The sequence below is a fragment of the Octopus sinensis genome, linkage group LG20 (genome assembly GCF_006345805.1).
Source record: "Octopus sinensis linkage group LG20, ASM634580v1, whole genome shotgun sequence".
Taxonomy (NCBI): Eukaryota; Metazoa; Mollusca; class Cephalopoda; order Octopoda; family Octopodidae; genus Octopus; species Octopus sinensis.
In genome coordinates, this window is record NC_043016.1 from 14360143 (window position 1) to 14378252 (window position 18110).

At 38.3% G+C, this 18110-nt stretch overlaps 1 protein-coding gene across 1 annotated transcript in view; it reads left to right on the top strand.

The window, feature by feature from the left end:
* LOC115222544 (beta-alanine-activating enzyme-like) overlaps positions 1-18110 on the top strand; it is a 101817-nt gene that overhangs the window by 69545 nt on the left and 14162 nt on the right. The window contains exon 12 of the mRNA XM_029792805.2: positions 16426-16577. Coding sequence (XP_029648665.2) covers positions 16426-16577 — 152 coding nt within the window. The remainder of the gene's footprint in view (positions 1-16425; positions 16578-18110) is intronic.

Here is an 18110-nt window from a genome sequence, read left to right on the forward strand (position 1 = left end):
ATATATATATATATATATATTTTTCAATTTTTCAATTTTTCGTTTAGTATTGTCTCCCGATTCATACAAACCCATTTGCTAGCTCACGATTAACAGAACCTCTTTACTCAGCTACGGTGCACCCGCCCTCCCACCCCCACCACGCATGCCGGAAGTTCCTATTCTCTTCCATTCCGGGGTTGCTTCCCATGAAGACTGCAAATGCTCTCACCATCCATACCCCTCCCTACCCCTAGTCTCGACCTATGTAAGGTAATGTTCATACAGTGCAAAATATGAAAGGCTAGCGTTATGCAGGTTGTACTGAAGGCTACTTTACTACTTCATTTCTTGCACATGAATTCTGCCAAATGCGAGCTTTCTTTTCAGGTACACGAAGCTACTGTCCACCGTCCCAGGGTCTCTAGAGCCCATGCCTTCCACACCCTCAGGGTTAGCACCCTCAACGTTGGCACTCTGAAAGGTAGGTCTGGTGAGATAGTCGAGATGCTTGAACGGAGATGTGTGGATATATGTTGCATGCAAGAAATAAGGTGGAGAGGAGGATCAGCTAGGTTCCTCACAGGCAAGGAACGCAGGTACAAGATTTTCTGGGCAGGGAACACTGACGGGGTTGGTGGCGTGGGTATACTTATCACTGAGAAATGGGTAGATAAAGTAATTGAGGTAATCAGAGTAAGTGACAGAATACTTAAGATTAGATTAGTGCTTCATCATAGTTTAGCAACCATTATATCAGCCTATGCTCCTCAGTCGGGGCTACCCGATGGACAGAAAGACCGATTCTATGACACTCTACTGCAGACTACCTCATTGACGAACGACAGAGACCTTATCTTTGTGGCTGGTGACTTCAATGGTCACGTTGGACGACATGCTGGGGGCTTCCATGGCGTACATGGAGGCTATGGCTATGGCTCCCGCAACGAGGAGGGAACCAGGCTGCTGGAGTTCTGCGATGCAAATAATCTTATGATTTGCAACACTAACTTCAGGAAACCTACCAGCCACCTAGTCACTTACCAATCGGGCCAACATACCAGCCAAATTGACTACATCCTTACAAGGCAAAGGGAGAGATGGCTGCTTATAAATGCCAAAACCTTCCCAGGTGAAGAATGTACCCCACAACATAGACTGGTAGTTAGTGACTTTAGGATCAGGACTAGGAGGACAACCAGAAGACGACAAATATGGAGAAGAAGGATCTGGAAGCTTAAAGATCCTGCAAATGGACAGAGATTTAGGGACATATTACTTGAAGCCTCTGACGAAGTAGAAGGGGATAGAGCATCACAGGGGGTAGAAGACAGCTGGACGTTTCTAAGGGACAACCTGCTGAGAGCCACTGACCAGATCTGTGGCTGGTGCAAAGTCCCCTCTCGACCTAGAATAACGTGGTGGTGGAACAATATTGTAGACAGGGCTATTAGAGAAAAGAGACAGGCTTGGAAGGTCTGGAAAAATGGGGGTAGCAGGGAATTGTATCAGACTGCCAAAAGAGAAGCTAGGAGACAGGTTTATTTAGCCAGAGGGGAAGCAGATAAGAAAAAATTTGCCAATGTTCTGCGCCGTGAGGACCAAAGACTGGAGGTGTTTCGTGTTGCAAGACAGTGTTTGAGAGAGAATCGTGATGTGGTAGGAGAGAAGTGTGTTCACATGGAAGATGGTTCACTTGCGCTAAATGAGGATGCGAAGAGAGAGGTTTGGAGATGCCACTATGAAAGGTTGCTGAATGAAGAAAATGAATGGGATAAAGAGAGTCTGCCGAATGTTGACCCAACAGAGGGACCAGCTATCCGAGTTGATAGTTCTGTGGTAGCTAAGGCAATTAGAAGCATGAAGACAGGGAAAGCCCCAGGCCCATCAGGAATCACTGCAGAGATGCTCAAAATGTCTGGTAGTGTCGGCTATAGCCTAGTCACCCATATAGTTAATCAGGTGATACACAAAGGGGTCATACCCAATGACTGGTGTAGCAGTATAATAGTCAACTGCTACAAAGGTAAAGGTGATGCCCTAGATACAAATAACTACAGAGGTATCAAGCTGTTGGACCAGGTGATGAAGGTTACGGAGAGGGTCATAGCCCGACTAATTAGAGAGAGAGTTAGTTTAGATGAGATGCAGTTTGGGTTTGTGCCAGGGAAAAGTACTACTGATGCTATATTCCTGGTAAGGCAGCTGCAGGAGAAATACCTAGCCAAAGATAAGCCCCTGTACCTGGCTTTTGTTGACATGGAGAAAGCCTTCGACAGGGTCCCCCGATCCCTTATCTGGTGGGCAATGAGAAAACTAGGGATAGATGAATGGTTAGTGAGAGCTGTGCGGGCCATGTATAGGGACGCCGCTAGTAGGGTGAGGGTTGGAAATGAGTACAGTGAAGAATTCCGGGTAGAGGTAGGGGTCCACCAAGGCTCAGTACTCAGCCCCCTCCTATTTATCATAGTCCTCCAGGCAATAACGGAGGAATTCAAGACAGGATGCCCTTGGGAGCTCCTCTATGCTGATGACCTTGCTCTAATTGCTGAGTCGCTATCAGAACTGGAGGAGAAGTTTCAGGTGTGGAAACAAGGATTAGAATCGAAGGGCCTCAGAGTCAATCTAGCTAAAACCAAAGTCGTAATCAGTAGGAAGGTAGAAAAATCACAAACACCTTCAGGTAGATGGCCCTGCTCGATCTGTAGAAAAGGTGTAGGTAGAAACTCTATAAGATGCACCAAGTGTAAGCTATGGACACATAAGAGATGCAGCAATGTCAAAGGAAGGCTAACTAGGAAGATGGTTTTTGTATGTGGCAGATGCTCAGGAACAATAAACACTGAAAATGCTCTGAGACCAACTTCCGTCACTTTCCAGGGAGAAAAACTAGAAATAGTTGATAGTTTCCGTTACCTAGGTGACCAAGTCAGCAGCGGGAGTGGGTGTGCTGAAAGTGTAACTGCTAGAGTAAGAATAGCTTGGGCAAAGTTCAGAGAGCTCTTACCTCTGCTGGTGACAAAAGGCCTCTCGCACAGAGTGAAAGGCAGACTGTATGATGCGTGTGTACGAACAGCCATGCTACATGGCAGTGAAACATGGGCCGTGACTGCTGAGGATATGCGTAAGCTCGCTAGAAATGAAGCCAGTATGCTCCGATGGATGTGTAATGCCGGTACTCACACTCGGCAGAGTGTAAGTACCTTGAGAGAAAAGCTGGACCTAAGAAGCATCAGTTGTGGTGTGCAAGAGAGACGTTTGCGCTGGTATGGTCATGTGGCGAGAATGGATGAAGATAGTTGTGTGAAAAAGTGCCACACCCTAGCGGTTGAGGGAACCTGTGGAAGAGGCAGACCCAGGAAAACCTGGGACGAGGTGGTGAAGCACGACCTTCGAACTTTAGGTCTCACTGAGGAAATGACTAGAGACCGAGACCTCTGGAAGTGTGCTGTGCGCGAGAAGACCCGGCAGGACAAGTGAGTCCACAACCCGTGGCCTTCTACATGGGATGGAGCCAGCCTACGTATGCATACCTTCCCTTCTTGGGACACAAAACTCTACTTGTGAAGACGTGTTGAGGCAAGTGAGGATCAGAATCGAAATCGATCAATGGAAATTGCGGATGTGCTACCAGTGCCGGTGGCATGTCGAAACTCTGCTTGTGAAGACCCATTGAGGCAAGTGAGGATCAGAATCGAAATCGATCAATGGAAATCGATCAATGGAAATTGCAGATGTGTTACCAGTGCCGGTGGCATGTAAGAGAACTTTCCGTTTCGCGACCGTTGCCAGCACCGCCCCGTTTCGTATCCGTTGCCAGCCTCGCCTGGCCCTCGTGCCGGTGGCACATAAAAAGCACCATCCGTTCGTGGCCGCTTGCCAGCTCTGTCTGGCACCAGTGCGGGTGGCACGTAAAAAGCACCCACTACACTCACGGAGTGGTTGGCGTTAGGAAGGGCATCCAGCCGTAGAAACACTGCCAGATTTGACTGGGCCTGATGAAGCCTTCTGGCTTCACAGACCCCAGTAGAACCGTCCAACCCATGCTAGCATGGAAAACGGACGCTAAATGATGATGATGATGATGATGATGATGACACCCTGTTGAACCGTTAAACCCTACACATTTTTTTCTCTCTCTCTTCTTTCCTCAATCCTTTCTGTCAAAGAGCATAGGCTCGAACTGTCATAAACTTTTTCACTCTTCCTGAGTATCAAACTAATGCACATACTCATTGTTCCTTTACTTGTTTTCATCTTTTGTTTTCTGTAAATTTGAACTTTATACATATATGTATGCGTGTGTGTGTGTATATATCATCATCATCATTTAACGTCCGTTCTCCATGCTAGCATGGGTTGGACGGTTCAACCGGGGATCTGGGAAGCAAGAAGGCTGCACCAGGCTCCAGTCTTATCTGGCAATGTTTCTACAGCTGGATGCCCTTCCTAACGCCAACCACTCCGTGAGTGTAGTGGGTGCTTTGTACGTGCATATATGTATGTATGTATATATATATATATATATATATATATATATATATATATATATATATACTAGCTCATGTTTTGCTAATCCAATAACAACAATACAAAGTATGGCTTTTGGGCATTTACATAGAATACCAAACTGTCTTACACATGATCTTGTTTTTAGGAATTCCCAATAAGTTATGAATACCCAAATTGTTAAGTCAGTTATGTAATAACATGAAATTAGTTACCCGATAGTAAGAATTCAAATAAAGTAGTCCCGAAAAGGGCTTTAATGCATTCCCAGAGTATATAGAACATTGGAGGAAATACTAATAAGGTATGTATACTAAAATCATGTAATAACAGGCTAATCAGATATGAGGTAATAACAATTCAAAGTAATTAACTCTAAAAAAGGCTTTTGTGCGTTCCCAGAGAATATTACCCTCAGTGGCACTAGTGTTGATATATTCGTGAATAAGTCACTAACCAAAATAAGTGGATCTGTTGTTTAGGAATATTATTTACTTGTTTAAGGGTTGTACTGGATAAATTGTGAAAATAACTCTAACAGTTCAAATACTAAGAAATAAGCAAACTCAATTTGATTTGTACCAAATAATTTAGGAAAATCATTGGGTTATTTCCCTTGGCTATATATAAAAAGCCCTTCCAGGGGCAAATGAGTTATTTCCCTTGGCTTTTAAAATAAAATTTCTATCTAAAGCATCACCTTTACCTTTGTAGCAGTTGACTATGGTACTGCTACACCAGTGATTGGGTATGACTCCATCATGAACTACCTGGTTTATAGTATAGGTGACTAGGCCATAGCCCACACCACCAGAGGTTTTAATCATCTCAGCAGTGATTCCTGATGGGCCAGGGGGTTTTCCTAGTTTCATACCCTTAACTGCTTTATCTACTAGGGAGCTGTCTATTCGGATAGCTGGTCCCTCTACTGGATCAACATTTGGCAGGCTCTCCTCCTCCCATTCATTCTCCACATTCAGTGGCCTCTCATAATGGCTTCTCCAAGCCTCTTTCTTTTCCGAATCATTAAAAGCAAGTGCACCATCATCCATGCAGACACATTTCTCTCCTGTGACATCACAATTTTCTCTCATGCACTGTCTTGCAATCCAGAATACCTCAGTTCTTTGGTCCTCATGTCGCTGCACATTGGCAAACTTCTTTTTTGCTTCACCCTTGGCTATGTATACTTGTCAACCAGCCTCCCCTGATACCCCCACCATTCCAGGCTTTTCTTTGCTCTGATGGCTTTGTCTACCGTATTATTCCACTACCATGTTATTCTAGGTCTGGAAGGGACTTCACACCATCCACAAACTTGGTCTGTGACACTCAGTAAGTTGTCCCATAAGAACATCCAGCTACCTTCTATATCCGAGGACTGTAGTTCCTCCCCCCCTCTCTTCAAATTCCTTGATGAGGATGTTCATAAAGCTCTGACCATATGAAAGGGTCTTTAGCTTCCAAATCCTTCTCTTCTGGATTGGTCTGCTTCTAGGTATCTTCCTGGTCTCAAGTTGAAAGTCACTAATGACTAGTCTATGCTGTGGGGTGCATTTCTCACCTGGGCGAATCTTTGTATTTAAGAGCAACCCTGCGTCCTGCTGTCTGGTGAGAATGAAATCAATCTGGCTAGCAGAGTCCCTTGATTGATAGATTATCATGTGGCTGTTTGGCTTCCTGAACTTAGTGTTGCAGATTAAAAGGTTACATGCATCACAGAACTCCAGTAGCTTAGTTCCCTCATCGTTCCAGGAACCAATACCATGACCCCTGTGTACACCAGTGAAGATACCAGATTTCCACCCAACATGCCCGTTAAAATTTCCAGTCGCAAAGGCGATGTCATTGCCACTCATCTTTGAGGTAGCCTGTAGAAGGGTATCATAAAAGTGGTCCTTCTGATCATTTGGTAGCCCCACATGTGGGACATAAGCGGAGATAATTGTAGCTGTGCTGTTCTGCAGGACTAGCCTTAGTTTAAGTACTCTATCACATACCCTAACGACCTCTATGACCTTATCCACCCATTTCTCCACAAGGAGTATGCCTACACCCCCTATACCATCCATGTTACCTTGCCAGAAAACTTTATACCTATGTGCCTGTGATGACTCTAGCTGAAGCTCATCTCCTTCTTACCTCTTGTATGCAGCATACATGATCCTGTCTCCTTTCAAGCATCTCTACAATCTCACTAGACCTACCATTCAATGTGCCTACATTGACAGTGTCAACTCTGAAAACTGGGAAGGGAATGAGGGGTGGGGCTTGGGGAGGAGAGATGTTATATATATATATATATATATATAAGTTTGAAAATAGAGAGATTCAGTGGATATAAATTAATTTATTAATTAATTAACATTCTCTGCAATTGTTTCACTTCACACCCAATTTAAATTGCAAAACATATATAATACAAGTTTGCATTTTGAGAACCCTGGGTGGAAGATCTTCAAGGCAAAATGGACATTACAGAGTTTACATTTTGCACAATTGAAATACTCCAACAGACTAAGCAGATAAAAGCGTGTTTGTTATGTGTATGTGTGTGTGTGTGTGTATGCGCATTTGCATGCATTAATGTTTTTATTTATATTTATAATGATATAATAATAATAATAATGAATTAAAGTATATGAGAATAAAAATAAAGGATAAAAATAAGGATTAATAATAAATAATGAAAATAATGAAATATTATATTCATAATAAAAGTGAATAAAATAAAAATGAAATATAATTTTTTTTTACAAAACATGGATGTTGATGGTTCATTTTGGTTTATGTGTGAGCGTATGTTCACATGTCTATATGTGTGCTCATATGTGTATATATGTATGTTTACTGCCTAAGTTAATTTATGTGTATGTGTATGTCAGTTTCAGGTTATAGAATACAAGTCTGGATACCATATAAGTGTGTGTGTGTGTATGTATATATATATATGTGTTAGGAAGAGTCATTTTATTTTTTTTTGTTGCTTGGTACTCCATCATCATATGTCTGAAATGAGGTAAAATTCTTTAAATTTCAAAAACAATAAGCAAAAGTGATATAGGAAAAATAGAGTAAAAAGAAAACTTAAAACAAAAGGATAAAAATATTCATGTTATTTCAAATCTCTCTATATATAAAGCTGAAGTTGTCTGTGTATGGCAGGTTTGGTAGCCTTCAACTATCACTATGTCCTTTGAGACCCTGCGGCGCAAGTTGACCAAAATTGAGAGTATGATAGAAGAAGTCTTGCTCTACCTTCCGTAGAAGAAAAAATTAAAATAAGACTATGTTAACACCAAAAATTATTTACATTAAAAAGGTGCTTTTTTTTTCCCATGAAAATCACTATTTTTAAAGATTTTTTTACTGCTTTATCGCCATTTTTCGGTGTATTTCAACCAGAAAAATGTTCACTTAAAGAGAATAACAAGCTACACAATGCAAAATTTTTACTTTTCAAAAATTCCAATTCTAAAGGGTCGAAACAAACCCAAGCAAGGCCAGGCGATACTGCTAGTTGCATATAAAAGAAACAAAGAAGTTTATCTGAGAACCCAATACATTTTTACCTAACAAATTCACCGCATTCTTTGTTTCCAGGAATAAATTCCCCTTTGGATTGTTAATCCAATTATTTCATTTTTGACTTTAAGTGAGATTTTCTAGTTTTGTATTTAATTTTAATGAAACATATAAATGTTATTTGAATTTAATTTTAAATTACTCAAAATGATTCCAAATTCGTAGTTGCTAGTAGACATATTTAAGGGCATTTTTCAAACCTCATGTCAAACTGTTGTTGGTAACACCTGTTAGCAGTATGACAGGTGTTTGTAAAATTATAGTAAGACTACTTGATTTATCCCAGTGTTTTATCACCTCTCTTCCTCCAGTTTTAACCACACATCTCCTTTGCAAAAAATGTCTTTCTCACTCACTCTTTCTCTCTGTCACTCACACATACATACAGTTTCTCACCACATATATGAAATTATTAGGTTTTCCAGTTATTTAATCCCTGATTGTACATCATAAACTGAATGTGCCCCTGGTTTGTTATGAGTTTATAGGTGCAGGAGTGGCTGTGTGGTAAGTAGCTTGCTTACCAACCACATGGTTCCGGGTTCAGTCACACCGCGTGACATCTTAGGCAAGTGTCTTCTACTATAGCCTCGGGCCGACCAGTGCCTTGTGAGTGGATTTGGTAGACAGAAACTGAAAGAAGCCTGTCGTATATATGTATATATATATGTATTTGTGTGTATGTTTGCGTGTCTGTGTTTGTCCCCCTAGCATTGCTTGACAACCGATGCTGGTGTGTTTACGTCCCTGTCACTTAGCGGTTCGGCAAAAGAGACCGATAGAATAAGTACTGGGCTTACAAAGAATAAGTCCCGGGGTTGATTTGCTCGACTAAAGGCGGTGCTCCAGCATGGCCGCAGTCAAATGACTGAAACAAGTAAAAGAGTAAAAGAGTAAAAGAGGTTCCCAAAGTCAGTTAATATCACTGTATCACTATATCAACCAGACTGTCAAATGTTGTTACGTGCCACTGGTTACAAATACAGCTACAAAATATGATTTAAAACAAGGATCAAATTTGTCCTTTTAACACTCTTTTATCAGTCACTTTTGTTGGACTGCTAAGTTATAGGAATGTACATCATTCCAAAAGACCCAATTTTGTTTCCAGCTGATTCAGTCTATGACTTACAATCATAGGCACAGACTTAGCTGTATGGTCTTGCTTCCTAACCATGTGGTCCTGGGTTCAGTCCCACTGCATGGCACCTTGAGCAAATGTCTTCTCCTATAGCCTCAGTTTGACCAAAGCCTTGTGATGGAAACTGAAAGAAGCCTGTCATATGTATATATATATATACACACACACATGCATGTGTGTGTGTGTGATTATGTGTGTGTCTTTGTGCTTGTCCCCCACCATCACTTGACAACCAATAATGGTGTGTTTACATTCCTGTAACTTAGCAGTTCAGCAAACAAAACTGATAAAATAAGTATTAGTATTTGAAAGAAAAAATAATAAATACTGGGGTCAATTCATTTGACTAACATTCTTCAAGATGGTGTCCCAGCATGGCCATGGTCTAATGACTGAAACAAGTAAAAGATAAAGGATATAATTGTATCACACAACACAATAATGTGTTATGTTATTGTAAAAATGTTGAAAACCAATAGATTTACTCTGGTCCTCATTTCTGAACAGTTAATATACAGAGCAATGAGGAGTTGAATCATCATCATCATCATCATCACTTACTGCCTGTTGTCCATGCTGGCATGAGTTGGACAGTTTGACCAGGGCTGGTAAGCTGGAAGGCTGCACCAGACCTCTGTCTGATTTCACATGGTTTTGCTATGGCTGGATGTACTTCCTAATGCCAACAATTCCGAGAGTGTAATAGGTACTTTTACATGTCACTGGCACAGGGGGTGCCATTTGCGTGACACTGGTATATGTTATGACTGCACTTTTACTTGGCTTGATGAGTCTTCTTTTCAAGCACAACATAATGCCAAAGGTCTTGGTCATTGCCTTCATGAGGCCCAACACTCAAAAGGAATGATGTACATTCCTATAACTTAGCAGTCCAACAAAAAAGACTGATAAAAGAGTGTTAAAAGGACAAATTTGATCCCGTGCCACTGGTATCAGCCATTATGCCTCCATGAGGCCCAATGCTTGAAAGGTGGTGGATTTTAGGTGCCACTGGCATGAGTGTCAGTTATGTGACACCAGCATCAGCCACGACTACAATTTCACTTTTGCTTGACGGGTCTTTTCAAGCACAGCACATCACCAAAAGTCTTGGTCACTAGTCATTGCTTCTGTGAGGCCCAAAGTTTGAAAATCTATTCATTCAAGTATGTTTAAGCAACTGAAAAGAATAAATATATCTTTACAGCATTTTCCATTTCTATTGGAGATAATCCATATTGTAAGAGATATTGTACATTCAAAAGTGGCCAGTCTACTTTCACAGTTGAGTTGTATAGAAATATTTGTGTAAACCAATCTATCTTTCAGTCTACTTATTGGCTTATATTTTTATCTGTGCAAGGTCAGTAGCTTGACTAAATATAATACTGCATTTGGCTAGATACTCAGGTGTATCCAAATAGGTTTATAAATATATAACCACAAGTACTAAGATGCTTAAAATAGTTTTGGGATTAGAAACAATATTATATATTTTTAAAAATCTTAATTCTGAAAATCTTACTTCTGCAGAATTTGGCTCTGATTCTAAACTTGTATGAACTTGTTCACTTGATAAAATTCAAGGTAATCTTTGAAACTCGACACAAAGCATCTAAATGAATTAAAGATAATACACATTATAGATTAAGAGTGTTGTAAACCAATGCACTTGTTCCAGTTCTCATTTCAGGACAGCTAATAAAAATATTTCTGACAGGGCAATGAGGAATTGAATACTTCTAAGTATTCATGGATGTTTAACCCTTTTGTTACCAACTGGCTCTGTCTTGTTTTCAAAAGTCCTGAATTAAAATATTTTACTAAATTCTTTGTTATATTTAAAATTAATTGAAAGAAACACAGAGCATCTCAACAGAAATATGGTAACAAAAGGGTTAAAATATATAATAGAGAAACAATTCTTAACCCTTTTGATAACAACCCAGCTGAAACTGCCTCTGGCTCTGAGTATAAAAGTCTTGTTTTCATAAGTTTTGAATTAAAATCTTCCACCAAACCTTAGTCACAATTTAGGTTCCTAACATTAGCTTAATCATAACTAAGTTATTTTACTAAATTCTTTGTTATATTTAAAGTAATTGAAAGAAACACAAAGCATCTCAACAGAAATATGGTAATGACAGGGTTAGACAACTGAAAATGTAACCAAAATATACAAAGAAATGAACAACAATGTTTTAGAAGATGAATTGTTTGTTATTTCGGTGACACGTTAAATTTCAATGAAAATTTTAAAATAAATTGTAAAGAAAAAACAAACTATTCAAGCAACATTAGTGTTTGGTTTGGAATAAATGATCCATGCTACTGTAGTTGTATTTGGAACCAATGGTGTATAACATCTGACAGTCTGGTTGATACAGCAACATTAACTAACTTTGGGTACCTTGTTATAAACTCATAACAAACCAGTTTGACATTCAATCTATGACTTACAATCAAGAATCAAATCTGTCCTTTCAACAATTACTCCTTTATAAACTAAGTAAAGGTGCATGGCTTAGTGGGTAGGGTATTCGGTTCACAATCGACAGGTTGTGAGCTCAATTCCTGGCAGTTCATTGTATCCTTGAGCAAGACACTTTATTTCACATTTCTCCAGTAGTACCTGTATTTCAAAGGGCCGGTTTTGTCACATTCTGTGTCACACTGAATCTTGTTGAGAACTACGTTATGGGTACACGTGTCTGTGGAGTTCTCAGCCACTTGCACATTAATTTCACAAGCAGGCTGTTCCGTTGATTGGATCAACTGGAACCCACATCATCGTAAGCGATAGAGTGCCTTTTTATTAGCATTTTTTCTCTCTTTGTTTTTTCTGTATCCCTTTCTGTAGAAGAGCGTAGGCTCGAAACGTAAAAGACTTTTTCTATTCTTGAGCGTTATACTAATACATCTGTTGTTTTCTACACCACCTGTCTTCGTCTTTTGTTTATTTCATAAACTCTCCCTATATATATAAACTACATTATTTCATGAAACTAGTTTTGTTTCCAGACGTGAGTAAAAAATTATTTCTCATTGGATTTGTTACTACATGACATAACCTTCTTTTGAGTTCTAATACTGTTCCACAACAATGTAAAGAATGTTATCATACTTCACTTGACACTGTGTGGAATGGGCTCCCTGTTAACAGGTCACTTATAATAAATAAAGCGTTAAACATTTAAATTATGCAAATTAGTTCAGTAGCTGTAGTTCATTGAAATTACTGTATTCATTGTGTATCTAAACAAATTCACAGCAGATTCACAGCCTATTTCTCTGGGATTTGCCAAGTGATGTAGACACCTGATGAGGTGCCAATAATGATTGATAATCAATAAAGGTTGTTCATCAATATCTCAATCTGTGGAAAAGTGGTTAAATATGTTTGTACGTTTGCTACTTAGGTTTACATATAGAATAAGTAACCATGGAAATTGAGAAAACATCTGAAGTGGATATGACACTTGACCTGAAGCACCCGTTAATTTCTTTAATTACTTGCTGGTCATTCCCCCACCCCACTACCACCACACACACACACACACACACTATTTCTTTTGACTGTAGATTTATTTCATGATTTTTATTAATTGCCAGTATATCTAGGCTATAGAAATCTTGTGTGTGATTAAGATAAGACTTCTTCAACAGATAGATTATTTATCAAGGACACACAGTTTTTTTTTTTTCTTCAGAAATGATAAAAGCCATTGTTAGTAGAATACCTGTAGCTAATATAGAGACTATAAAATATGGCAGGTGTGATGGTTTATGGTAGTAACAGTAATGTTCCTGAATGGGGATTGGTGATGGTTGAATTATCAAAAATGAAATAATGGTTAGTGGTGGTGACACCTGAGTTAGTAGTTATTCATAGTAGCATCAGTGGACAATAAAGATTAGTGTTAATGGTACTTTTTCACAGTAGTTGTAGGCTGTGGTTGTGTAGAGGTAGTAGTGTAATAGTGGTTGTAATGTTGTGGTGCATCTGAGCACTAAGACAAGACAGATAGAAGTACGAGTTCACATTGGTATTAAAAGATAAAAATAACAGAAACTTAGAGAGCTAAATCCACCTGCATTCAATTAATTAGTTACTTTCAATATGTCCCCCAAAAAATGAAAATATCATGTATTGCCACATAAAAAGAAAATAAAAATTTGCAGCTCATTTTTGAGCTGATATATACTCTTTACTCTTTTACTCTTTTCAGTCATTTGACTGTGGCCATGCTGGAGCACCGCCTTTAGTCGCACAAATCGACCCCGAGGACTTATTCTTTGTAAGCCTAGCAGTATAACAGTCTTGTTTGCCAAACTGCTAAGTTATGGGGACGTAAACACACCAGCATCGGTTGTCAAGCGATGTTGTGGGGACAAACACAGACACACAAATACACACACACACACACGTATATATATATATATATATATATATATATATATATATATGTATAAAGAATATATTCTTTATACATATATTATTGCGGCGTAACGTACACCTTGTTCTCTTATATGTATGTATATATAATATATATATATATATATATATATATATATATATATATATATTCCGACTCGTGGCCGATGCCAGCACCGCCTCGACTGGCTTCCGTGCCGGTGGCACATAAAATACACCAATCTGACCGTGGCCGTTGCCAGCCCCGCCTGGCACCTGTGCAGGTGGCACGTAAAAAGCACCCACTACACTCACGGAGTGGTTGGCGTTAGGAAGGGCATCCAGCTGTAGAAACATTGCCAAATTAGACTGGAGCCTGGTGCAGCCTTCTGGCTTCCCAGAACCCCGGTCGAACCGTCCAACCCATGCTAGCATGGAGAACGGACGTTAAACGACGATGATGATGATGATGATATATATATATATATACATATGACAGGCTTCACTCACAAGGCTTTGGTTGATCCAAGGCTATAGTAGAAGACACTTGCCCAAGGTGCCATGCAGTAGGACTGAACCCGGAACCATGTGGTTCGTAAGCAAGCTACTTACCACACAGCCATTCCTACATAACTGATACATAATATATTTCTATAAGAGTGTCTCTAAGTGGTCACTTGGTTTGGTAGAATTAGCAGCCAAATCTCTTTCAAAATCATATCTTGGTGTTTTAAAAAAAAGCGGGAACATATACATTGGGTAATACATCTCTAAATACTCTCTGTCAAAAAGAACAAGATGGTCATGGTTGGAGTGCCTTAATCGTAGGTCTATTCAATCAGTACTAATCTGAGTTTAAACAACAACAGCAACTCTTGATAATTTTTTTTTGCCTCTGTGGGTGTGAGTGTGTGTGTGGGGGGGGGGTATAAGAGAAATACTGAGAAAAAGTTGGAAATGTGTCAGAATTTTATAAATGTATATATTGTGTAATTAAAACAAGTTTAACTTTTTAGCATAAGTGGAAAATTATTTCATTCTATATGTTTATATATATATGGAAAATAAAAATATAAAGATATGTTTCTATAGATAAATATTCTCATACCATAGTTCAGCTAAAAATATATTGGTATATGTATTCTTGTAATGCCTGTAATATTTGTATCTTCTGTTTATATACGTTCATGTTATTTGTTTTTGTTGTTGTTGTTTTTGTTTATTCTTATTTTGTTCATGTGTTTACATCCACTTATTATTATCATTACATATGCTTGTATGTATGTATGTATGTATGTATAACAACAATACTAGTAATAATAATAATAAATCGGAAAAAAAAAATAGTTATTTATTTCTATTTGTTTATTTATCTGTGTATTTATTATGTTTTCGGAATCCTCTATCGTCATATGTTGTGATGTGTGCTAGTGCTCCATTCTAGTTTTCTATTCAGGCTAGGTTTATTTTCTATTATGTGTGTAGCTTCTGTAATTTATCTGATTGTTGCATCTGTTCTATGTGTGGACAATATTTTAATTTCTATGTTGTTGATTGATCCCCCGTGTTCCTGTTCGGCGTGTTGGTACAGAATCGATGAGCTTTTACCTTCCTTGAGTTGTCTCCAATGTACATTTACCTGCTCTCCTATGCTTCTTGCCGTTTCCCCTACGTATGTCGTTGTCTTGTTACTGCATCGTCCCTCTATACATCTTATACTATAGACTACATTATTATTACTAGTATTGTTGTTATACATACATACATACATACAAGCATATGTAATGATAATAATAAGTGGATGTAAACACATGAAAAAAATAAGAATAAACAAAAACAACAACAACAACAACAAAAACAAATTACATGAACATATATAAACAGAAGATACAAATATTACAGGCATCCCCCCACATACACACACTAAATAAACATAGACGCACATAGAGATATAAGCATGCGTAAATGAAGACATACAATAGAAATACATAATGGCTGACGGTTAGTAAGGAGAGACACACAAATAAGAAAGAAGAAAACAAAGGACCACTGATGAGGTCACAGGAGTGTGACGAAAGAACTCTGGCCGAAATAAGATTAAGACTAATGTAAAAAATAAATATCACTGAAGCAAAATAACACCAAATATATAGTGCATGTGTTTTTATTGGCTAAACTGGCAAAATGACCATTCCTAAATACAACAATATATATATATATAAAATTAATTAAGGGTAGAAATTGATATTAGTCAATTAAAACCAGTGGTCTAGCATATTAAAAAGAATCCGAAGATTAAAATATTTATATATACCAATTAAGGACTGAACACGAAAAGTGGACAGTCAACATGCTAGATATAGACGTCAAATCGCCATTCTCCACAAAGATTATGTTCTCAAATAAAACTCAGCACAAAACCTGAGTTTTATTTGAGAACATAGTCTTTGTGGAGAATGGCAATTTGACGTCTATATCTAGCATGTTGACTGTCCACTTTTCGTGTTCAGTCCTTAATTGGTATATATATATATATATATATATATATATATATATTTATCAGGATGAATTGATCTCCATAAAAGCATAATCCATTTTAACATCAAATCTGCTTCATTTCATTCATTTGATAGAATTTATTGAACTTTGTTTAATAAATTAACTCTGATATTGATTATTTCTTTACACACATGCATATATATGACACCAATTTATTTATAATAGATGAAAAAAATTATTGTAATGCAATTTTTTAGTATTTTGAGAAATTCAAGAAAATATTTTCTTTTAATTACAGCAACAAAGAAAGAATTATCATTGTTGGATCACACTCGCATAAAGTGAGTGCAGTTGTTGCCAGTTCTGGTCAGTTGTTGTGGGAAACCCTTCTAGCTGACCGTGTTGAGAGTTCGGCTTGTGTTTCATCATGTGGTCAACATATAGTAGTCGGTATGTAAACATGACTTAAAATTTGTGAAGATTTATTTTTCTCACTTAACTCTTTAGCATTTAAACCAACCATATCCACTTCTAGCCTTTCATCCTTTCAAGGTCAGTATATTAAGTACCAGTTATGTACTGGGGTTGATCTAATCAACTGGCCCCCCCTCCCCAAAATTTCAGGCCTCATCTCTAGAGTAGAAAAGAATATTCTGTTTTATGTTCAAATCAACCATATCTGGCCCCTCACACCTACCCTTCAATATCATTCTAAAAATAAACAATCACTTCATCAAGATTTCAAAACTCTAAGATAATCCTTTCTACTAAAGGCACAATGCCTGAAATTTTTGGAGAGGGGGGGCCAGTCGATTAGATTGATCTCAGTACGGAACTGGTACTTAATTTATCAACCCTGAAAGGAATGAAAGGCAAAGTCAACCTTAGCGGAATTTGAACTCAGAACATAAAGACAGGCGAAATACTACTAAGAATTTCACCCTGCATGCTAACATTTCTGTCAGCTCACCGCCTTGCTATAAGATAATATATGATTAATTCAAAACAACATGAAAATATAAGCATTAGATTTGACAGAGTAATCTGAATGTTAAAGGGTTAATAATGGTAATTTGTAGAAAGAGATACGAGAGTGATTATGGAAGGATGGGGTACAAGCAGTTGTTAGTTGTTTTGACCTTGAATGTTACTGTTACTTATTTTATCAAACTTGAAGAAGAAAATGTCAAACTTTGTACCAATAGAATTCAAAGTCAATTCTGGAAAATCAAAATTAGTCTCAATAGAATTTATAATCAGTTCTGAGTCAATTATTTCATTTCGTTGCAACACTAAGTTACAGGACACACACGCAGGTACTAGTTCCTTTTTCTTGTTTTTCAAACACTGCTTATGCAAAGACGGACATTCATGTGCCTGCAAAGACTGTCTATGGTACTCTACACAGGAAGGGCTGTCCTGATGGCACACCAAACCCAGAAAGTATTCTCATCTTTAGAAATAAAGAATAGTAGTAGAACATTTCAATGAAAGTAGGAACTGAATATAAGAATAATAGGGTATATGTTGTTATGTCAGGGAGCAAAAGCTGTTCACCGTTGTAGAGATCAATTGATCAACTGACCAGCAGATGTGAATGTTTCATCAAAAGTAGGAAAAAAGGTGAACATTTATTCTTTTATTTGTTTCAGTCATTTGACTGGCCATGCTGGAGCATCGCCTTTAGTCGAACAAATCGTCCCCAGGATTTATTCTTTGTAAACCTGGTACTTATTCTATCGGTCTCTTTTGCCAAACCACTAAGTTACAGCAATGTAAACATACCAGCAACAATTGTCAAGCAATGTTGGTGGGACAAATACACACACACACAAACACACACACACACACACACACACACACACACACACACACACACACACACACACACACCACACACACACACAACTGGCTTCTTTCAGTTTCCGTCTACCAAATCTACTCACAAGGTTTTGGTTGACCCAAGACTATAGTAGAATACAC